At 38.6% G+C, this 24,813-nt stretch overlaps 1 protein-coding gene across 5 annotated transcripts in view; it reads right to left on the reverse strand.

Moving 5' to 3' along the window:
- The window catches only part of ASAP1 (ArfGAP with SH3 domain, ankyrin repeat and PH domain 1), a 329,644-nt gene that overhangs the window by 85,902 nt on the left and 218,929 nt on the right, over nucleotides 1–24,813 (reverse strand). For all 5 annotated transcript variants that reach the window (XM_050940653.1, XM_050940651.1, XM_050940654.1 and 2 more), the window contains 4 exons: nucleotides 21,667–21,767; nucleotides 18,400–18,469; nucleotides 4,963–5,050; nucleotides 3,387–3,435 (listed from right to left, as the gene is read on the reverse strand). In XM_050940653.1, coding sequence (XP_050796610.1) covers nucleotides 3,387–3,435; nucleotides 4,963–5,050; nucleotides 18,400–18,469; nucleotides 21,667–21,767 — 308 coding nt within the window. The remainder of the gene's footprint in view (nucleotides 1–3,386; nucleotides 3,436–4,962; nucleotides 5,051–18,399; nucleotides 18,470–21,666; nucleotides 21,768–24,813) is intronic.

Consider the following 24,813-nt stretch of genomic DNA (forward strand, 5'->3'; position numbering starts at 1 on the left):
TTAAAAGATAAGGTAGGAATAAATGGCCAGTTTTCACGATGGACAGAGCTGAATAGCAGGGTCCCCCGGTGCTGTTCAACATATTCCTAAATGACCTGAAGAAAAGGGGTGAATAGTGAGGTGGCAAAATTTGCAAACAATACAAAATTACTCAAGAGATAATTAAGTTCAAATCCGACAACAAAGAGTTACAAAAGGATCTCACAAAACTTGGTGCCCGGGGAACAAAACGGCTGTCATAAACAGATAGCTAAGGGTTAATGTCTCTTTCACCTAAAGCACCTGACCAGAGGACCAATCAGGAAACCGGATTTTTTCAACTCTGGGTGGAGGGAAGTGTGTGTCTGAGTCTTTTGTCTGCCTGCCTGCCTTCTCTGAGCTTTGGAGAAGTAGTTTCTACTTTCTAGTCTTCTGTTTCTAAGTGTAAGGACAAAGAGATCAGATAGTAAGTTCTATGGTTTCTTTTCTTTGGTATTTGCATGAATATAAGTGCTGGAGTGCTTTGATTTGTATTCTTTTTGAATAAGGCTGTTTATTCAATATTCTTTTAAGCAATTGACCCTGTGTTGTATCATCTAAATACAGAGAGAACATTTGTATGTATTTTTCTTTCTTTTTATATAAAGCTTTCTTTTAAGACCTGTTGGAGTTTTTCTTTACTTCAGGGAAATTGAGTCTGTACTCACCAGGGAATTGGTGGGAGGAAGAAATCAAGGGGAGATCTGTGTGTTGGATTGCTAGCCTGATTTTGCATTCCCTCTGGGGGAATAGGAAAGTACTTTTTGTTTCCAGGATTGGGAACAGAGAGGGGGAGTCTCTCTGTGTAGTTTCACAGAGCTTGTGTCTGTGTATCTCTCCAGGAGCACCTGGAGGGGGGAAGGGAAAAAGGATTATTTCCCTTTGTTGTGAGACTCAAGGGATTTGGGTCTTGGGGTCCCCAGGGAAGGTTTTTCAGAGGGACCAGAGTGCCCCAAAACACTCTAATTTTTTGGGTGGTGGCAGCAGGTACCAGGTCCAAGCTGGTAACTAAGCTTGGAGGTTTTCATGCTAACCCCCATATTTTGGACGCTAAGGTCCAAATGTGGGACTAAGGTTATGATAACGGCAAATGAAATTCAGTTGATTGGTGCAAAGTAATGGACATTGGAGAACATAATCTCAACAATACATATAAAATGATGGTGTCTAAATTAGCTGTTACCACTGAAGAAAGATCTTCATGTTATCAAGGACGGTTCTCTGAAAACATCTGCTTAATGTGCAGTGGCAGTCAAAAAAGCTAACAGAATGTTAGGAACCATTAGGAAAGGGTTTCATAATAAGACAGAAAATGTCATAATGCCACTATATAAATCCATGGTATATCCACACCTTGAACACTGCCTGCAGATCTGGCTGCTCCATCACAAAAAAGATACATTTGACTTGGAAACAGCTGTATCACCGATCAAATCCGCAAAATTACACAGACGTATGTAATGCTATTTGGGTCACTCATAAGTACTTGCCCAAAACACACAGCACTTGAATAAGCAGAACTGTAGGAATTTGTTGTAGTTTAGAGTGGTTTTTATTTCCAAAACAAGCAATATGTCATTAGTTTTCATCAACTTACTATCTCTAAATCCAGTAAACTTCTCAAGTCTATTTGTAAGTCTAATAAGTTCCATTTATCAACAACAACATTAAAAAAATACTCCAGAACACATTCATTCTCTCAGCTACTGAAGTTGAACCGTGTTCTTTTATTCTGATAAAACGTACTGAAGCTTACAGAAAATAAAATCATTGTGGGATCTCAAACTAGTCAGACAAAATCATCACAGGGGAAAATATCTGCAGTAACAAAATAACTACTTTAAACGACTGGGTCTCAAAATGCAAAGACTAAAAGAATTAAATATATTATAGCTTTATCTTTCAAATAAACAAATATAGTAAAAGCAAATTTATGGCAAATATTTCAAGATCAATTGTGCATCAAGGACATTGCTGACTAAATATTTTAAATGGCATTATTTTCTTCTCACCCAACAAATCAAGAGAAAACAGATAAGGTGCAAAGTCAGCTGTAAACATGACAGAACAGTCATCTTTCACAATCTGTAGGACTGTGCAAAGTGCGGCTTCTTCCCTGCTCACTCCCTGTCTGTGAATGTGCCTCTAAACCACTGTTTCCCTATGTCACCTACTTCTCCACCTGCCAATTAGCTGTAAAGGCTTCTCAAATACAAGACAGCAAGCATACAAGAAGCAATCTGGTGTTAAACCAGAATACAGATGAGCAGGTAAGGAACAGTGAAGCTGAGAGGAGGGAGGCAGGCAGGCACCAGACCTCAGTCTGAGCATTCCACCACCAGCTTTCTTACTGGAATTGTCAGGAGGCAGTGGAGTGCAATGTTCTACAGCAGTGCAGGAGTATGCATACCTCTGGGGGTACACAGAGATCTTCCAGGGGGTACATCAACTCATCTAGATATTTGCCTAGTTTTATAACATGTGACATAAAAAGCACTAGCAAAGTCAGTATAAACTACATATCATACAGACAGTGACCAGTTTATATTTCTCTATATTCTATACAGTGAAATGTAAGTTCAATATTTATATTCCAATTGATTTATTTTATAAATATATAGTAAAAATGAGAAACTAAGACATTTTTCGGTAACAGTGTGCTGTGACACTTTTGTATTTTTATGTCTGACTTTGTAATCAAGTAGTTTTTAAGTGAGGTGAAACGTGGGGTATGCAAGACAAATCAGACTCCTGAAAGGGGTACAGTAATCTGGAAATGTTTGAGAGCCACTGTTCTACACAACCACACTGCAATCAAAGCCCTATGGCTATCAGAAGCAATATGCAAAAGACAAACAGAGGACTGTGAATAAGAGAACACTAGAAAGTAAGGGAGAGTTCTCCATTGGCAAGTAGATGAGTAAGTCTACTGAAATAATCTATGGGGGCAAGTAATTGCATTAATAAAGTAACTAATGTAAATGACTAGTATATTAAGACTCAAAGAGACAGTATTTTGTGTCTCCCGTTTCCAGTACCATACTCTATATCTAAAGTGGCAGATATAGGTTTTTTTCTGCAGTGAAAATGGTGAGATAGGGTATAGATAATTATTGTACTGTCTCCTTCTGCTCCCCCTTCCCACCCACGGAGTTTGTAGGCTTCAAACCTTTTGTAACCCTTACCACTCTTCACTTTGATGAATGGCAGTTTTCACTTATGACTTTCAGTGTAGCAAAAAATCCAAGGAACAAAGGCATAAAGTGTTTTTCCACTAATTGAACAAAAGTAGTTTTGCCAGTGACACGTTTTGCATATTTCTAGATACAAATCTAAAAGTATCTTGATGACAGTGTAAACATTCTTACGCTATATACTCTTGCTCATCCTCCGCTTGAAAGTGGTATGTTCTGTTATCTGAAACACAAATAAACAAAAAATCTTTCTAATGTTGAACACATCTGACAGATTTGAAATTAATTTAAAGATGCCAAAACAGCATCTGTTACCAAAATATATTCAGCAAGTAAGGACATGTCCTAACATAAGTCAGTAAACCTACGACATCTGTATTTTCAGTTACTAAACTTTTTAATAAAGCAACAGAACTTTTTAAAGGAACAGAACTGATGACAGTATAAGTCATTTGTATCAAATGAGGGTCTGGTGACAGATATAGTTAATGGAATACAGAAGAGTTGAGGCAGTACAGTTTTTGAGTTACATTAAATTCCCTTTTTTTTTTGTATAGCCAGCATATTTTGTTCAATTTTATGCCACATCTTAGTCAATTTGTTAAAAACAGACACTCCTGTTTTTATAGGAAAACACTATATGGGACATATTCTGCCTTGTAAAATCCCCTTTGAAGTAAAAGGAGTTGCACAAGACACAATTAGGGCAAAATTAGCCCCAAACAGGTACATTTTGTTTGAAAAAAATAAAATCAATACAAAGAAAATGTTATTGTTTTTATCACAATCAAAATTAATTTCTATGACTAAGGCTAGGATTTAGTCATGGGTATTTTTAGTAAAAGTCACAGACAGGTCATGGGCAAAACACAAAAATTCAGGCCCCGGATCTGTCCATGACTTATACTATAAATACCCCGACTAAATCTTGGGGCAGCTGCTGCTGCAGGGGGCGCACTCCAGGGGACTGCTGCTGTGTGCTGCATGCCCAAGGGGACTCTGCTTTGTGGGGGGCAGGTGCACAGCTGCTTCAGCCGCCCTGGGGACCGCTACTCGGGCCGTTGTGGCTGGCTGCTGAGCCACTCCAGCAGCATCTGGTGTGGCTGTCCTTGGGTCACCTGAGCAGTTGGCCCCGAAGCCAGCTGCTTTGGCAGCCCTGGAGTCAGCCACATTGGCCGCTGTAGAAGTCAAGGAGGTCGCAGAAAGTCAGGGAATCTGACTTCCATGACAAACACAGATCCCTATCTATGACACAATGCAAGATAGACAGGTACAGGTATTACTGAATGGTTAAAGGCTATCTTTTATGAAGGAGATGAAACTGAAGTTCCACACACAGTATAGGTGGTATTTTGAACAAGGACTGACAGACTGTTAAAACTGCAGAATAATTACTTGACAATCTAAGCAAGCACGTTCACGCATAGTTGCTACTCTTCATAACAGTTAATTTTATGCACAGTGCATCTTATGGTTTGCAACGGATACACAGTAAAGATATTTAGAAAACTTTCCATAGGAAGATGTATATAGTCATGGTCCTTGAGTCAAAATCAGAGTTGGAGCCAAATATCCACAAAACTTTGTAGAAGTTGGATTAGGAGCTTAATTTTGCACTTTAGACTTATTTCTAGTTAAAATAGAACCTTGAAATTATTTTGCTATACAATAACATTTTGTAAAATCCCAGCCAATGGACTAGTTGATAATGAAATGGTGTAAACATTTATTCACTTAAAATGTCACATACGTGATATCAAATCAAAAGACTTCTTATCTTCTGCATTTGGCTTCACCTGGCAGGTTAGTAAATTCAGTTTGGCAGGTTGCCTGTTGGACTAAAGAAAAAAAAATTACTTATAGCAGTCTTGATTTAGGGTCCTTTTCCTACTGAAAGGTATTTTTCCATTCCTTTTATATATGGCTATAATCACATTTTTATCAGTATGGATGGAGTAGTACAAGAATAACATAAGCCCCTTTTTGGCAATTCATTTTTTTTTGGTAATTTCAGAAGTGTCTGAAGAAATGAAGATTTTTTTTTTAAAGTCCCAATATTTCATTTTCCTGTTGTGTTTAATAAAACAAAGATCCAATTGTTATAATTAAGCATTTTTGTGTTACATAATGAATACATATCTGAATGCTTACGTTTTCCTTGCATTTTATTTCATTATTTCATACAGGTAATTGAAAATAGCTAAAAAGTAACAAAACTATCTTGATAAATATATACATATAGTACATAAATACACACATTTCCCTTATTGGTGTCATTTCTTCAACCAACTGGTAAAGAGGAGATGAAACCAAATTAACTATACAGGCCTGCTCTGTTTTTCCAACCAGTTTTGGTGGTTGAGCTGAATGTAGATCCTGTGTAAATCCAGAAGGGATTATTGCTGACCACTGTTTTAGTAAACATGTGTTCGTAATATGCTTTGTTAAATATTTTTCTATACTTTCACTTACCTGACTGTGTCTCTGGTTCAGGAAGGTACTTAAGCATATGCCTAGCTTTAATGTATCCATTGACCTCAACTGACTACTCACATGATCAAAGTATGTTTAAGTACCTTCCTGAATGGGCTAATATGAGCACACAGGAAGCATAATACATCTTTTCATTGATCTATATTGAAACTCTTCTGTATCCAAATCCTCAAGATCTAGCATCTCTGTCAGCTTTCAAAATACTTCTCAGGGGAAGTGCAGTAGGTTTAAATAAATCTTGTTTGAGTGAACTACCACCAAAAAGGTTTTGGTTGTCCCCTGTAGTCCTAAATATTGTAAATAAAATAATGACCAGAAGAGCTGCTACCAGGCTTATGGTAATTAAAAAGTGGTATTAAATGTGAATGCTCAAGTCACATGTAGAGAATAAGGATTCAAATCAAATGCAAGAACAAGTTGGGGACCTTCAAGAAGCATATTACATGGGTCTCAAAATATCCACAATTAACATCCCTTTCATCCCCCATAGAGCGTACAAGCAAAACTAAACCAAAAAGATCGATTAGATTAAGAATGATTTCTCCATTTCCCAGTCCCTAAACTACAATAGAATTTTGCTAATCACACATTATATAATAACCATTTCTCAGAAAAATGTAGCAGATGCTTAGTGAAGTTTATTAAGATTTTGCTATAAAATATACCACATTATATTTGTATAACTGGGCAATCTTGGTTCTGCTGATGACATCCTCCTGCGTTCAACATATTGCTTAATGGAAGAAGAGATGCAGATTTTGGCACACACTGCAAAACAAGTTTATCAACAAGAGGAAGACAAAATATTTGGCCATCAACATCCCGAGAGCAACCATCAGAGCAAAATGTGACACTCGAAGAAGTCAGTCATTTTACATATCTAGTGAGTGAGATGTGCAATGATGGTGACACCATGCTAGATATAAAGCAATGAATATCAAAAGCAGCAAACAACTTTCACAAACTTGAAAAGATTTAGAAAAAGTAGCACAATTGGCACTGATACAAAAATACAATTTTTTTTACCACCACCCAGTCTGTCCTCCTTTACAGAGCAGAGTTGTAGAAATCTGCAGCAGAAATTGATAAGAAGATCAACTCATTCCAAAGTGAATGACTGCGGAAGTTCAGAGTCCATTGGAAAGAGTTTCTTGCAACATCAAAAACCAAGCAGAGTAAATAAACCTAAAGCACCAAAGATGGTAAGAAAATGACAATGAACATATTTAGAATACACTCTAAGGATGCCACTGTCATAAACAGATAGCTAAGGGTTAATGTCTCTTTCACCTGAAGCACCTGACCAGAGGACCAATCAGGAAACTGGATTTTTTCAACTTTGGGTGGAGGGAAGTTTGTGTCTGAGTCTTTTGTCTGTCTGCCTGCTTTCTCTGAGCTTTGGAGAAGCAGTTTCTACTTTCTAGTCTTCTGTTTCTAAGTGTAAGGACAAAGAGATCAGATAGTAAGTTATATGGTTTCTTTTCTTTGGCATTTGCATGAATATAAGTGCTGGAGTGCTTTGATTTGTATTCTTTTTGAATAAGGCTGTTTATTCAATATTCTTTTAAGCAATCGACCCTGTATTTTATCACCTTAATACAGAGAGACCATTTGTATGTATTTTTCCTTTCTTTTTTATATAAAGCTTTCTTTTAAGACCTGTTGAAGTTTTCTTTACTGGGAAATTTCAGGGAAATTGAGTCTGTACTCACCAGGGAATTGGTGGGAGGAGGAACTCAGGGGGAGATCTGTGTGTTGGATTTGCTAGCCTGATTTTGCATTCCCTCTGGGGGAATAGGAAAGTGCTTTTGGTTTCCAGGACTGGGAACGGAGAGGGGGAGTCACTCTGTTTGGATTCACAGAGCTTGTGTCTGTGTATCTCTCCAGGAGCACCTGGAGGGGGGAAGGGAAAAAGGATTATTTCCCTTGGTTGTGAGACTCAAGGGATTTGGGTCTTGGGGTCCCCAGGGAAGGTTTTTCAGGGGGACCAGAGTGCCCCAAAACACTCTAAATTTTTGGGTGGTGGCAGCAGGTACCAGGTCCAAGCTGGTAACTAAGCTTGGAGGTTTTCATGCTAACCCCCATATTTTGGACGCTAAGGTCCAAATCTGGGACTAAGGTTATGACAGCCACCAACATGACTTCCACATCAAATGATATTATGAACACCACCTGGGAAAAGAAAGAGAGGGCAACCAAGAGAAACGTTATACGGAACAATAGAAAAAGAAGCCAAATCCATCAACATGACACTCAAGAGGCCTGAACAGACCAGCACAGCCCCTGTGGGGCAGGTTTTTTTTTGGGGTGGGCACTGTCTCCTTTACCCCGACCTCTGAGCAGGTCTCATGCACTGAGCCTGGTGCTGCCACATGTTGCTGTGATGTGGCAGCAGATGAGTGGTGTGAAGGAGGCATCATCATCACTGGCATGCCCCACGCACTCCAGTAAGGCCACTGGCCGTGCTGCCAAGGCAGCACCATAGATGTTGGCGTGGCCTCAGATGGCCAATCATGCTGGTGGGGCCTTGGCAAGGGGCTGAACTGCCCTTCCATTCCAGAGAAATTGTCTTCCGGTGACCAAGGTGGGGCTATTGCTACCTTTGTCTGCCTGCTGACCATCACCATCGGAGACCAGTGTTTGGAGTGGGAAGATCAGTGCTGGTATCGAGAGACTGGTGCTGGGGGGACCAGAATCACGACAAGTAGCGCTCCCATAGGGCAGGCGAAAGAGATCTGAGCCGAGAGGATGACCAGTGGGAGGGTGAAGGGTGCTGCTAGTACGGAGATCGGTGCCTCTCCCTTGGCAATCCATGTCGAGACCGAGGGACAGCCCCAGAGCATCTTAGCTGCAACACCAGAGATCTGCGGCACAGAGATGGAGAGAGCTGCCTTGTCTTAGGGGATCAGCAGCGTTCCACTGCCCTCTGAGGGGTCTTAGCGGCTGGCTTGCCCTCACAGGGAACCTTTGATACTTCCTGTGGCAAGCAGGCCTCTGTTCTTTCAGTGCCGTGGGGACCCTGGGAAGGCGTTGATGCTGCCAGAAGTTTGGGTTCGCTACCGCTCCCTGGAGTCAGTGGTGGATCCTTTAAGAGGCTAAGGGCCCCAACCAGGGAGGCACATCCAAGTGGCTCCGGAGTGGCAGGGTGGCCTGAACTGTGTCCTTTGCCTGATGCCCAATGGCCTTTCTTGCCCAGTGCTGGGGAGCTGTGCTTCTTCGTTTTCTTTCCAGGCACCAGCAACGGCGAGTAGTGCTGGGGGTGCCCTGCACACCAAGGCTGAGGCACTAGCCGAGTTTTGGCAGGACAGCTCGGAAGCTTGACAAAGGGCAGCCTCCAATGAGGAGAGCCTGCAAACAAATATCCTGCTCTGAGTGCTGGGTTGAAAATTTTTACAAATATGACGCTTGCCCTTCCACGTGATTTCCCAAGCACTTGCAGCAGCTGATGTGGGGGTCATGCCCTGCCTAGGGCGAAGTCCCCGCTGGGATTCTAACTCCCAACTATACTGACCAACTACTTAACACTAACTACTATAAAATACTATTTACAAAGCCCTAAGGCTCAAAGTTAGAAGAGATGAAACTGCTAGCTCTTGCTGTGCAAGGAAAGAATCTCCAAATAACCACACCGGATGGTCAGAAGGAACTGAGAGGGCATAGGGACAGCGGTGCCTGATATACCGATACACGAGTGCGACACTCAAGGGAGTGCCACTGCTGACCCTACGCAAAGTGCTAAAGCAAAAATTGCCAATGACCTACTGTCATAGTATCTTTCCCCAATCTGAACCTTAGAGTCCAAAAGTTGGGGTACCAGCATGAATTCCTCTAAGCTTAATTACCTGCTTAGATCTGATAAGCTGCCACCAATCAGGAATTCCAGTGCCTGATACACTCTGGTCCCCCCAAAACCTTCCCTGGGGACCCCCAAGACCCAGACCCCCTGGATCTTAACACAAGGAAAGTAAACTCTTTCCCTCACCTGTGCTTCTCCTAGGATTTCCCTCCCTGGGTTACCCTGGAAGAATACCGTGATTCAAATTCCTTGAATCTTAAAACAGGGAGGAATGTCCCTTCCCCCACCCCTTCCCCTTTCTCTCTCACCCAGAGGCAATACAGATTCAAGCTCCGTGAATCTAAAACAAAGGGATTCCCCCTTCTTCCCTCCCTTCCTCTTCCCTGTTAAGTACAGCCTCATTCCCTTGAGCCTCAACAGGGGGAAAAAATCAAACAGGTCTTAAAAATAAAACTTTTAATAAAAAAAGAAGAAAGAAAAAGGTAAAAGTTATCTCTGCAATTTAGATGGTAAAAGTTACAGGGTCTGTCAGCTTATAGAAACTGGAGAAAAAGCCTCCTCCAGCAGAAATACAATTTAAAATACTTCCAGCAAACTACACATTTGCAAATACAGAAAACAATCAAAAGACTATAACCGCCTTCTTTACTAAATACTCACTATTCTGAATATATAAGAGGCTGTAGCAGGGAGATTGGCAAGAAACCTGGTTGCATGTCTAGTCCCTTCCAGGACCCAGAGAGAACAAAACCCAAAATACACAAACAAAGGCTTCCCTCCACCGAGATTTGAAAGTATCTTGTTTCCTGATTGATCCTCTGGTCAGGTGTTTGGTTCCCTGTTTGTTAACCCTTTACTGGTAAATGAGACATTAACCCTTAACTATCTGTTTATGACACCTACTGCGCACATCTAGAATGGAATCAACATGAGCAAGCACTCAAAGAGGAAACAAGCTATTTCCTGGCAATGTCCCAAACTTTGCTTCCCTGTAGCTACTCTAAAAGCCTTCATTTTAAGATTTATTTGGCAGCTCATCTATCCCTTTCCAGCTAACTCACCTTACATAGGAAGTGACCAGCATAATAAGAATTTTGCTCTATGTAATAGGCAGCAGGAAATAACTTGTAATAAGAGAGCTGACATCTTACCCTGGACATTGATGAAAAAGTCTCTGGTCTTGATGGGGGTAAGTATGAATTCCCAAGTGTCTCACTGAACACAGATGTCTTGAAAGGTAGCTCCATGCTCTGTGCTATCAGACTGGCTTATTTACATTTTTAGGGATAGGGCTGTGACATTTATAGTAGATGAAAAAACCTGGCATTTATAACTTGTATTGTGGTATCAGCTAGACTCTTCAATCAGATCAGGGCCTCACTGTACTAGGTGATGTGTGGTTATACACTGAGAAGACTATTCCTGCCACAAAGAACTTGCAGTCTGACAGAGAGCTTGCAATGTAATTGATATCATCACTAGATCCAGACTTAGAGGCAAACACTGTGCAACTGTCTCTCAAAGCTCTGGCAATGCCTCTCAGTCTGGACCTGCAATATCACAATTTTAAATTATCTCCCTTTGGCAAAACATGCTAAATGGCATGCTAAGCACATGCTAAATGGCAAAACAAAAGCCATGAATATTCTGTGATGATTAAGTTTTATATTTTCACAGTGATATGGATTCCAAAGTGTTATATGAACTCTAAACTCTATCAAAATCCTGCCCAATATCTTATGTATGTTATTAGGGCCTCTAAAGCTTTGGGATTTGGACACACCCAAAAAGTTTGGATACTTACTTGACCCTAACAAACTTTGCCCCACAAGCACCCACATTCCTACGTCTCCAGACAAACTTCTATCCTCAAAAGGTGTTCCTTACCTTCAGTTTTCTTGGGTGAAGGAGGAAGAGGAGAGGAAGCCAGTGAGCAGTTATCTCCCCTCAATGGCATCTTTTGGGGGAAGAGGGAAATTATGCAGGCCATCCCCAGAATTTCAGGGGAGGATGGCATATCCATAGCTGCTGGGAATCTTTAGTAGGCATGTCATGCTTGCTTGCTTCCTTCGTTCATAGGGTAAGAATTTGGCTCCCCACTCTCCCAGACACTCCTGGGAATGGAGGGGTGGAGGAAGTATGGAGCTTCCTCTACCTTTGTGTCCTTTATCTACTACCACCTCTGCAACCCAATCCAGGATTCTCTAGTGGGCATCTCTCAACATATGAAGAGAAGTTCAGATTGTTCTTGGCCTTTCAGTTTCCGGTGAGGAGAAGGCTCCTGTGAGAAGAAAGCATCTCCAGCCTCAAAAGTGGGAAGGGTTTGGGGGTTTCTCCTCTCCTCAGGTTTACTTGTGCATGCTTCCCTTCCCCTGAAATCCCTGTGTCCTAGTCAGCCCTGAGATACCTGAAATGTGTATGAAATAGAGAGACGACCCTGAATTACTCACTAAAACAATAACGTGGAAGGTTGGGACTGTGGACACAGGAGTGGCTTTTGCCAGTACCATGGTTATTCATAGAATCATAGAATATCAAGGTTGGAAGGGACCTCAGGTCGTCATCTAGTCCAACTCCTTGCTCAAAGCAGGACCAATCCCCAACTGAATCATCCCGTCCAGGGCTTTGTCAAGCTGACCTCCACTGGGCAGCTGCATAGAAGAACAACAATCATACTTCCAACTCATTCAACACTACTTCAGCCCCTAGCGGCGTGAGGCCAATATTTATTTTTATTTTAAAACCAAGACAGATGCTCTGCACTGCGCTCCAGAATATGGAGAAGACCTGGCCAACTGGAGCATACATGATGTAAAAAGGACTCTTCGGCTTTGTTTGCACTCTTAAATGGAATGTCTCACATATTAGTTCAACAAAAAAGCTCAAAAAGGTATATTTTATTGCATTACCTTTCTTCTTTCGACCTCTAAAACTGACAAGCTTCAGAAGATTTATTGCCTTCTCTTTTTGGTTATAGATTACATTTTTTATTTGATTCATGAAAGTTAACTAAAGTGGGGGGGAGGAGGTATTAGTATGCATATTACATGCACAGAAAAAAGGATGTTGAAAAGTATGGTGTGTAGTGAACATTTAAATACAGTAGGTGGGAAAGAGAAACAATAGATCATTCATACTTTCTGCTGAGAATGAAATGATCACTGAATGTACCTGATATTTCTATGTTTACTGATAAACCCTTGGGTTATGACATAACTAGACTAGTAACTACAAAGAACTGACTGCCGTGAGAAAAGATGAAACATTTCTGTTTTGCTTAACTACTCCTGAAAAAAAAAACCAACCTGCATTACCCATACAGCTGTATTTGTTCTTCCGACAGCTTTGGCTTCTTTATATGATTTCAACAAGTTTGAACTTTTAATGGGGACAAATTTACTTATCCTCCCAATGTAGAGGATTTTTATGATGCCACCAAAATGCATAGGTGTCTAGATCACAAAAGCCAGCACTATAAATGGCACCTTTGTTGCCAGACACAGCAGAGAGACCAAGCTTAAGATAGCTCAGTCTCCAAGCCTATCTTCTTATCCCTAGAGATAATCCTTTTAGGTCAAGACTGATGCAGTAATCAGCAGGGGAAGTTTATGCTGCTTTTCTACCATGATGCTTCTATTCTGTAGAATACAAGGCTTCAGTCTCCAGTGCTGTCAATTACAGGCACACCTTGCTGTTACAAGGAGTGGTCTGCATTCCAGGTGGAACTGGAGACCCTGCTGAAGTAAAACAGCCTCTGCACCATCCCTTATTAAGGAAGAAATTCTAGTTTAGCAAAACTTAACTGAATCACCAAGTGTGATGAACTGAGACTGTTCTTACTGTGGGCTGTGAATGCTGAGTGGGGAGTGTTGGCCTGGGAGGATGGTCTGCACTGGGGGATGGGAGACTGGCCTTGAGGGAGGATATCTGAGCCTATATCGTGAGAAGGGATTAGAGGCCAGGTGACACCTCTGCCCGGGAAGCTGAACAAAGCGTCGGGGGAGGAGACACTGGGGAGTGAGAGGGTTTCGGGAGCTGGCTGGGGAATGGAGGGAAGCACAGACAGGGTTCTGATCCCCCAGTGGGGCTGTGGTGCTCCTGGGACCCCAAGATGGACCTAATTGGGGAGGATCCTGTTGCCTGTGCCTGCAAGATCTGCCTTGGACAGTGTTCCTGTCGTCTAAATAAACCTTCTGCTTTACTGGCTGGATGAGAGTCATGGTGAATCGCAGGAAGCCAAGGGTGCAGGGCCCTGACTCTCCCACACTCCAGGACACCAAGTCATGTATATGCACAGGCCTGAAGTTTTCTTAATGCTGTAATATTTTACTTCCTCACTGTTTCCTTCCATGTCTCATCATATCCTAACTTTATTGTACTATGAAACACCTAGCATGTTTTTGGATGCTGTAATAACAGTAATCTAACTTTTATTTTCATGAGATAATGGCTGCAATCAACTATAAGTTATACAAAAAAAATTATATGTAAAATAAATCTCATAGCATTTTGGCCTTATTGAAATTTTAGTTTTCCACAATTTCAAGTCTAAGGGATCTATATTTTAGTGTTTGCAGGGGAAGAGCCATCTTAGGTTTACTGAGTTGAGGGGTGGGGGACAAACACAGGCACAGAACTCTCTTGGTTTATAAGAAATCTGTAGCATATATAGTATTTTGGGGAAGATCTCAGGGAAAGAACATTAACTATCTTGTCTTCATTTTGCAACTTGCTATCTCAAATAAAGGAGGCGATGACCACTAGGAATACTAGAATCACTAGGAATACAGTTTTAAAAGTTGTGGCAAATTGCCGGCACTATTTTGATGGGTCTTGCGCTCTCTCTTCTTTGGAGGGGGTTCAGGGCACCATTTCTTGCTCCTGCAGTGGAATGTTAACTGCCCCACTAGTGTCCTAGAGGAAGGGAGTGGAGAGGGAGGGACCTGGGCCCGCCCTGTACTCCAGGTCCCAGCCCAGGGGCCCTGAGGATAGTGGTAAACCACTTGAACTGACACTTCCTTCCCCTGGGCTACTTCCCTCTTCTGCCCTTCAGCTTGTGGGGGGGCCTCCTGCCCTCCCTCTATACAAGCCATGTGCCCCTTTATCTAGGGTCTTGGACTTCTTAGCTCACCGCAGCACTTCTCCAAACTGTCCTCTGCTTCCCTTCAAACTGTTCTCTGCTCTAACACCAATTCCTCTCTGCTCCAACTCCCATACTGTCTGATTGAAGCAGGGGTTTTTATCATGTGACTGGCTTCAGGTGCTCTAATTAATCTATAGCAAACTTTCTTCCCCTTACAGGGAATAAGGCTCCCTTCTAACCCTCTCCTGCTGCCCTCTGGCCATGCTGTATCACAAAGTATAAAGATTAAGAAGGACAAGTCAATCAGTTCTTGATCGCTATATGTATTACAATTGAAGTTCAGCATGACAGACATGTGTCACTTTAGCAAGCAGAGTCTCCTAGTAATTTGGCTAGTTAGAATGTGAGTAACAGCCTAATCTTAACCAATAAAAGTAGCTACACCTGAAGAAAGTTTCTTAATGGTTAGTCTGAAGATTTATTATGTTTTATGTGGATTACAGTTATCACTTATGAATCAGCATTAGTTTGTTCTAACATTTTTACACACCTTGAGAGAAAGTTTACAGATTTTGTAACAGTGAAATCTTCCAAAATATAGAAGCTAGAGAATTTAAATTTCTCTAGAACAGCAATAAGGGAATTTGCTGTGGACTACTCAATACAAGCTGTGATCAGACACCAGACTTAACATTGTACTGGAACTAACTTTGTCCTTAGCTCAACTGTAAGCCTTAAGTCAAACAACTCCTGAAAAAACTACTCTGGATCAGATATGGGAGGACAGTTTGAAATCAAATACCAAGCAATAAACAGGTTAATAATAATTTACTTAATAGGCTTAATTCATACCCAATCTGCAATCCAAATTATTGTGATTGGTTTTTGGTTATTATACCTATTTCACCAAAAGTAACTAACAATTTTTTAGAAGGATTTGCGAACTGGTTCACTGAGGAAAAACGTCTTGCAAATAACGACTTTCATGACAGATAATTGTAATTATTCATTGTGAGGAATTCTAAGAAATCATTTCTCATCCTTCTAAATAAAACAGACCCCATAACTAAGCAAACACATGAGGGTAAATGAACAGACTGATATTCTTACCTGAATATGAATCAGGCATTCTTTTGTGCTTTTCCTCCCAAAAGATAATCATAACATGTTTCTCTTAAGTTAGTGTTTGAAATTAATTTTTATCCTGTTACGTAATTATCAATTAAAAACTTGCAAAATCAGAATGCACTGAAGCTCCTGTAGGGATTTCCCTTTCAGGAGCTATGATGGAACAACTGTAATTTAGATAAGTGTAAAAGAGGCTCTGTCACTTGCTGAGTTAGCGGGGATACTGATGAAGATGCTCTGTGCCAGTAGCAATGTGGCATTTGACAAGTTTTCAGCAATGCCAGTACAAGTAATATCAGCGTGTGAAGCTGTACAAACACTGAAACACCAATCTTGTATTATATGTCATCTGCCATATAATCTAAAGAAGGGTGGTATATTATAACAATAAATAATAACAACTAATTGAATCTGTCTTACAAAGCCCTAAAATCAATTTGTGAATGTTGTAATGAATTAAAACTCACATACCTCACTTCATGCACTGGTCAAATACCACTATCACTGAGGTAGAAGATACCAGTAATTTAACAGCATTCAACAACTCTCTGCTTCAGTAAAGCAAAAAATATCTTTAAGGTGTTTTTGTGTGGGAAGTATGAAATTAGCCAATTGGAAATAATTAAAGTCACAGTAACACCCCTTCCAATACGTGCGAAAGATATGGAATCTGTAGTGACCTGAAGTGTTACAGACTAGGTTTTACACCTCATCTGATAGATGGCACCTCCACCAGCTCAATGCACTATAAACTTAACATTGGCTTATAAGGAAAAATGTCACCTTCTGTTTCACCAACACCAAATTCATAGATTCAAAAAGGCCAACAGGGACTATTGTGACCATCTAGTCTGACCTCCTGTATAACAAAAGAACTTAAAACTTCTCCAAAATAATTCCAAGAGCATATTTGTTAGAAAAACATGCAACCTTGATTTAAAAATCAAGAATTTTGAGAGTCCACCACAGCCATTAGTAAACTGTTCCAACTGTCAATTAAAATTTTAAAATTATGCCTTATTTTTAGTCTGAATTTGTCTAGCTTCAACTTCTAGCCACTGGATTGTGTAATACCTTTCTCTGCTAGATTGAAGAACCCATTATTAAATATTTGTTTCCCATGTAAATATTTATAGACTGTAATTAAGTCACCCCTTAACATTCTCTTTGTTAAGCTAAATAGATTGAACTCTCTGGATCTATCACTATAAGGCATCTTGCATCATCATCATCATCTTTTGTTCTGTTGAGGTTCTCACATCATACCACCATTCTAGCTGAGCACCCATCCAAATACCAATCAGTCCTCAACCTGCCTAATTTAAGAGATGTGATGAGATCATTGCCCAAAGTGGAATGGAACAAGTTCAAACTTATAGATCAAATCACAGACTCATTTGTACATGCCAGGGTATATTCAGAATAAGATCCCAAGACAAACTTTGCCTCCTTTATGGAGTTTGATTAATGTTGCACAGAAGTCGGAGCAACATCCCCACTTGCTACCTGAACACAAAAAGGGAAGAAAATATTTTTCTGTAGCAGCCTATAGGAGAAGGAAAAAATAGTTCAGCCAAGAACATAATTGGTCTGGCTGACACTTAATTACAATAATCATAGGTAACATGAACATGTAATTCATAAAAGCAATTGAGGATGAGATTCCAGCTGTTAAAACTGAGTGCAAATATTCCACTAAAATATTTGTAATTAGTATTAGCAACTTAATACAAATGTATTAAATGCTAATTCACTTGCCAAGGAAAACAATTTCTTAGTTAATCTGTCGTAAGTGCCCATGGACCAACATTATTTGGCACAAAACATTTAAGGGCCACATCCTAAAGTCCACTGAAAGCAATGGGAATCTTTCCTAAATCTCCAGAACAGGTGAAAGTGTTTAATAAATCAATATATTAATCTGACTGTTGCACCCCACTCATATGTAACATAAGCCCCAAACACTTGGCAACAACTCTATTCCAATTTCTAGATAGGCAAAACAATGTGATACTATTTATGTGGTCTAATTTTATTTATAAAATAAGTAAAAGTTGCAGTTTATGGGACAAATTTTACTACTACTAATGTGCAAAGAATAAGATGTGCTCTTTAATATTGTGTGTTGATTTCAGTTCTTCTCATCAAGTCCCAGGCACACCTAGATGCCTCAAAGTTAGCAACATTTCTAACAAAGTAAAACTAGATGACTTATTCATTGTGAATAATTTCTTAAACAAATTTTGCCACTTGCAAATAAATTATTCACAAATACATTTTTATTATTGAATTAGCTCTAATAACAAGCTGTTTAATGTAAGTTCAGGTACAATCTTAAAAGGCTCCTGCAGCCTAAAACAGCTCAGCATTTACTTTAGAAGTCAGTGTGTACAAACAAAGAAACCTACTTCATACTAGATTTTTTATTATACACAATATAGAATATTAATTGTATGTTACCATTCAATCAATCTTTCATGTTTCCATGTATTTTGCTTATCTGAATGGTTTTCAATTTTTCAGAAATAAGTGAACCGGCATTAAATCATCTAGGTAGAAGAGGTATTTATGCACCATATTTTAAATAGTCACATAACAGATCAATATTAATTCAGTCAATAGATTCACAGGGACAGAGTTCATTGAATTCACTATGACAATAATGGAGTATAAAAAAGTGAACTTACCGTTGCATGTGATATGGTAAGAATTCCATTTTTGACAGTGCATTTTCTTCTCTGCCACACTTTCCTTAGCCTAAACAGTAACAGGATAATATATCAAGAACCAAGCATAATTACTGCTCTTTTTAATTTGCCTGTACAATAAAGTTGGAGGACAAACAGAAGTTAAAGAACTAAACACATTTATTATTGTTTACATTTTAAATAGATTAGCAAGCCAACACAGTCTCCAGCAAACCAGCTGATTTAGGTAAAATTTTCAAAGGTGCTTAATTCTCATTTTCAAAAAAGAGCCTTCAGCCCTTAGGAGCTCAAGTACAAATGATTTTCAATTAAACTTAGGTGCTTAAGTACCTAAATCATTTTTGAAAATTTTATCACTACTCTTTATGCTTTACTGCATTAACTGCATTAGTTTCATAGATGTAAGCTTTTAAATAAAACAAACACCTAATTTAACTTTTCTTACCAGATGAGAATTCTTCATGTAAAATCATAAAAAAGTGACATCGTCCAAAGCTGATTTGACTTAACTGAAATTTTTCATTTATGTTTTCACTTTTTAAAACAAACAATTTTTACATTATATCCACCACAAAGTTAACAATTCATGTCCCTGACTGATATGATTGAAAGGTCATAAATTAAATTCTCTTTGAAAAAGGTGTTTGTACATTAAAAGGCTTATCACTCTGTCCGATCATTCATGTAGTCAGCATGCTTCTAAGCCTATAAAGCACTTTAAACTGATTAAAATAGAACTACAGCAGGATTCTAATCAATGTTTTTAGGATTTCTCTGAGGTAAATTCTCATTTCAATAGATTATGCTTATACGAATTCTATTCTCTAAGTCTTCCTCATCTGTTAAATGGGATGGAGAGCAGGAAAAACCTCCATTTTAGTAGCAATTATCTTAAGGCTATGCAGTTTTGATGTTGCGCATTTAATATTTTTCAGAGACAGAAAACAATTATTTGAATTTGTTCCATGAAGGTTCAAAGCAGAAAACTGGATCCTCTCCCATCAAGACATTTCTGTATAAAAGCTGTGTTAGCTGGCTATCTTCACTCTATGTTCCTTGAAGAAGAGATGATGTTCAGCTTCTACTTTTTTCAGTACTGAGGCTTTTATTTTTATTCATACCTTAAATCACTATATAAAAAAGAGGAAAACCAAGTGGTCCCTGAACTTTTATCAGCACCAATATCTCATTCAAGAGCACTGGGACAGTATTACAGACTTTCCTACCTGCTTTTATCTACATTGCCCTCACTTGATTGACATAAGTCCTGTTCCTGCTGTGGTACTAGATTAAAAAGGAGTAAATGCACTACAGACTGGACTGGTCTTTCAATGACTTCACTGCTCTAATACCTATGGCACCAACATACATTATCTTTGGGAAGAAGGCTGGCATTTATAGACAAAAAACACTGGCAATAAAGAATTTGGATTATGATTTCACATCTAACATTTTGCATGACCACACAATGTTCCATTTTTTCAATGAACAGATTACACTAATATGTAATTCTGGCCTGTCTTCCTATTCCTCACCCTATCTTCGCAGCTAATACAAAAATTGTTAAAGAGGTGACATTGCTATAATCTGTTTTAGATAATTTATGTTCGTTGAAGAAGACAGCAATGTCTGAAAATTTTGGAGCACAAAAAAAGAAAAAGAATTATTGGTTGACAGATCACACACATAATGGCTGTGCCTTTTTTGTCACCACAGAAACAAAATAAGTGAAGCTAACAAAAGAAGCACCCAGTTGAAATGTAGGTAACAAAATGAAGGCAGACTGTTCTTTCATAATAATAAAATCTTAAAAACTTAGTGCTAGAAGGATTACTTTTCTGATGCCCTAGCACTGAAAATGACTCAAGCTGTTAAACAACCTTCATACTGCAGATCTGACTATTTTTCAGATTTCAAATGTTAAAGTTTGTATTTTTTTCTAACTCAAAAAGGTTTAGTTAAAATATTACTCATGTCTGTAGAAAAGTGCAGTTATCTTCTTACAGCTGGTTTAATATCCTATGTGAAATGACTGGTGATATCAGAATAGTTAAGGATTCTAAAACTACAAAGCCTTTTTTTAAAATTGCTTTATTTGTAGATATTAACGATACTTAGAAAATAAGATATGCATGAAACCTGTATGTAAAATTCTGCAAGAAAATCCAGTTTATAGTTTAATAAACATTTTTAGTAACTTAACAATACAAAGAGAGAGCCTCTTTAAGGTCTTGGCATTAGGGAAAAAGAGTTGAGATTACACATTTAAAGTTACATGCATTTCCTGATCGTTGAATGCTTTATTTTTTCATTCTTAAGGCTACACTCAAATTTCCTGAAGTAATAACTTTTTGGGTAAATAAAATATAAATATTACAAATTAAAGCTCTGAACCTAGTAAACACTTGCTCATTTGTATATGCCTTTCATTAGCTGGCCAACTGCAGCCCATGAAACTTCTCTAGTGAGTACAGGCTTTCAGGTTCGGCTTATAAACTACTATAATTCTTTCCATTTTCTACAGATACACAATTTATGTTCTATTTTATAGTTAATGCTGTGAGCCTGAAAATCAAGAATTTCAAATCAAACATTTATAGATCAAAATGTTCAATTTTTAACCATTGTATTTTTATTTATAAACCATAACATTTTCCAAAGTGTCTCACTGACTTAAGAGCGTAAGTCACATTTTAAAATTGAGCACCTCTCAGAGAGAGTTAGGTCCTAAGGACCTAAATCATTTTTGAAACACAGACTTAGGCTCTTAAGTTTCTACGGTGCTTTTGAAAACTATACTCAAATGGCCCAGGGAAGCATGGCACAAAACGGGTTAAAATTGTGTATATAATGAATTGAGAAGTATCTGAATCTAGTAGTTTATGTTCAAATGTAGAAATTCCGGATTTTCAAGAACACTAAATGATATCAAATGGGGTGAATAAACAACATCTTCCACACATCCAATGGGATGAGTAGTAAAAATTTAACACTGAAGTTAATCACAATTTTACCTACCTCCATGATGGGAGCTTATGAATTGATATACCAAACAACACTGATTTTTTATCTCTGTATAGTTTTCATAAATTCTAAGCTTTAACAATGTCTAAAGAGAAAATAAGCACTTCACAAATGAGATATGCAAGCCTTCTAATCAGTAAATTAAGAGAATTCTTTTAATCATATATGTTTTTAAAATGTACAAAATATTCAGTGCATGTATTATATACTCCAACTACATACCCATCACTCTTCTTTAAGAGATAACCCTTCTTCTCACTTCCATACTCTTTATTTCCCTGAAGTTGATGCATACTATATCCTCCTTGCCTGCTCTGGGAATCCTATAGAAGGGGGAAAAACTATTAAAAAAACTTTAATGTATGTAATAAGATCTCACACTGAACGTAATTTACTTCTCCTTCCCTACCTCCCCCCACTTTATGTAATAATAGATTATTCAAGCAAGGAATTCTAACTAAGAAGTTTAATAACTAGTTATGGACTCTTACATTATTTGATCATGCATTTATTGTATATCCAAAACTTCGAATTTTGAGTATACAAAGAATGCAGGTGTCCGTCCAAGATAATGAAGGAATTTAAAAGGCTCATCATAAATTGCTAAAGGAAAGCAAGTAGTTTTACATGCACAGTTATATATGAAACACCAGTAATAATCCTCAATTTTAATTAAGTTTAAAAATACACATGGTGTGCATATTTGTTAATAAATGGAATTGTCCCAAATAAATTAAAAACAAACAAACAAACAAACTAATGAAAGAAACAAGTAGGGTGATAAAAATGTCATCAAATTCACTAGAAAAACAAAGGCTTATTAAAACATTGACTTACTCTCCTAGCCTTCGATCAGGAAAGGCAAAAGCAACACAGGAAAGAAAAAGCGAAGAATTTAAAAAGAGAATTAATTTTGGAAAATAATGTGCTCCTGAACATATATTCTGCAGCTTCCACATTTAAAAAGACAATCAGCAGTCATTCTTGCAAATGGCACTAATTAGTAGGAAGAAACAACACAGTTCTTTGTTTAAGACACTTATTAGCCTTTGCTTGCCAACACTAGAGAATGGTAAAATACGGTATATGTTTCTTTTTATGGTTTGAAATTAAAATATCTTTTAATATTGAACTGGAACATGGAAGGATACTAATAACGTTGTATGCAGTGTTGTTGTAGCCATGTTGGTCCCAGGATATTAGAGAGACAAGACAGATGAGGTAATATCTTTTATTGGACCAACTTCTGTTGCTGAGAGAGGTAAGCTTTCTAGATACACAGGGCTCTTCCTGAAGTCAGTTTCACAGTTAAATACAAAGTTGAACAGATAGCACATATTCTAAGGGACTGTTCAAGGTGAAGTGGCTCTTTACCACCCCTGCAGTCAGGACAAAAAGGGGTGTGCTGCTGGTAGACCAGCTCCTGCCAAGGCTGCAAGTATCAGCTGAGCAAGGACAAATTCATAGCTAGAAACCAGACCAGTTTACCCGTATGTTAGTATTGTTCAACACAGGTGTTAGACTTGTAAGGATGTATTTAGTGTTTAGACTCTATAAAAATGGTTGTAAGTTGCTTGTAATTCCTGTATCCCATGCTATAAGGTAATACAAAAGTTTTGTTTTAGAACTGTAAAAATGCCTGCTCTGAACTTGTGAACTCAGACAGGAGGAGTGTTTCCCCTGTCCATCAAGGAGGACTAGCAAAACTAGGCAATTGTGAAGCATCACAATACAAAGATTTGGCTAATGGCCCCTTCACATCCATAAAGGTGCTATATGCAAGGAAGCTCATCTCATCAACATGAATTCTGAAAGAAGAAAATAAAGATAGCTGACATGAAAATTCTTCAACTCTTTGCTGTTTGGACTCTCAGAGGGCTGAAGCTAGGAAACAAAAAGCAGATATCTCCAGGATCAACCTGGGTTAGCCCTAAAAGACATTCAGTGCTCACAGATTACTATATCTCTGTCACCTTTTGGAACCATAGACTGTAACTCATTTGCCTGCTTTAACCTGTAAATAACTCTTGTCATTTCTTTTTTCTAGCAAATAAATCCTTATTTAGGAGTTTACTGTAGGATTGGCTACAAGCGTTGTCTTTGGTGTGGGATCTAAGATACAAATTGACCTGTGGTAAGTGACTGGTCTCCTGGGACTGGGAGCAACCTGAATATTTTATGATCTTTAGTGCAAGTGACTATTTATCACTAAGTATAGCTTGCTTGGGTGGCAAGGGACTGTTTGTGACTCCATGGTAAGACTGTTAAAGGAGCTCACATTTGTTATTGGGTTGGTGAAATCCAATTCTAGAACATACCCCCAGTTTGAGGTGTCAGCCCTGCTTTTTGATAGTCTGCCCTGAGGTTGACACTCACGGTCATGAGTCACTCCAACAGCATGACGAGGGGTTAGCGGGTTACAGACTCTTGTAGTAAGCCATAAATCCAATGTCTTTATTAAGAACATGATTTTTAGTGTCTAGCAAAGTTACGAATTTGAAACTAGACAACCACTATGCTCTCAAATGAACTTACACAGGAGAATGATAAAAGCCAAAAACCCCATATCACCTGCGGGGGAACACTTTTCACAAAGCGATCACTCTATATCTGACCTATCAGTCCTCATCCTCAAAGGAAACCTGCAAACATTTTCAAAAGATGAGTCTGGGAGCTTAAATTCATAACTTTGCTAGACGCTAAAAATCATGGTCTTAATAAAGACACTGGATTTATGGCTTATTAAAACAATCTGTAACTCACTAACCTCCCATTTTGTCCTGTGACTATAAGGATGTTAACAGTCCACTTCACCTTGAATGGTACCTTAGAATATGTACTAACTAGCGCTGTCGACTAATCAGTTAACTCACACGATTAACTTGAAAAAATTAATCATGATAAAAAAATTAATTGCGATTAATCATAGTTTTAATAGCGCTGTTAAACAATAGAATACCAATTGAAATTTATTAAATACTTCGGATGTTTTTCTACATTTTCAAATATATTGTATTCTGTGTTGTAATTTAAATCAAAGTGTGTATTTTTTTTATTACAAATATTTGCAATGTAACATTGATAAACAAAAGAAATGGTATTTTTCAGTTCACCTCATACAAGTTCTGTAGTGGAATCTCTGTCATGAAAGTGCAACTTACAAATATAGATTTTTTTTTTTGTTACATCACTGCACTCAAAAACAAAACAACGTAAACTTCAGAGCCTAAAAGTCCATTCCTTCCTGCTTCTTGTTCAGCCAATTGCTAAGACAAACGAGTTGGTTTACATTTCCAGGAGATAATGCTGCCCTCTTCTTATTTACAATGCCACCAGAAAGTGAGAACAGGCATCTGCATGGCACTTTTA

Source organism: Gopherus flavomarginatus, chromosome 2, assembly GCF_025201925.1.
Source record: "Gopherus flavomarginatus isolate rGopFla2 chromosome 2, rGopFla2.mat.asm, whole genome shotgun sequence".
NCBI classification, from domain to species: domain Eukaryota; kingdom Metazoa; phylum Chordata; order Testudines; family Testudinidae; genus Gopherus; species Gopherus flavomarginatus.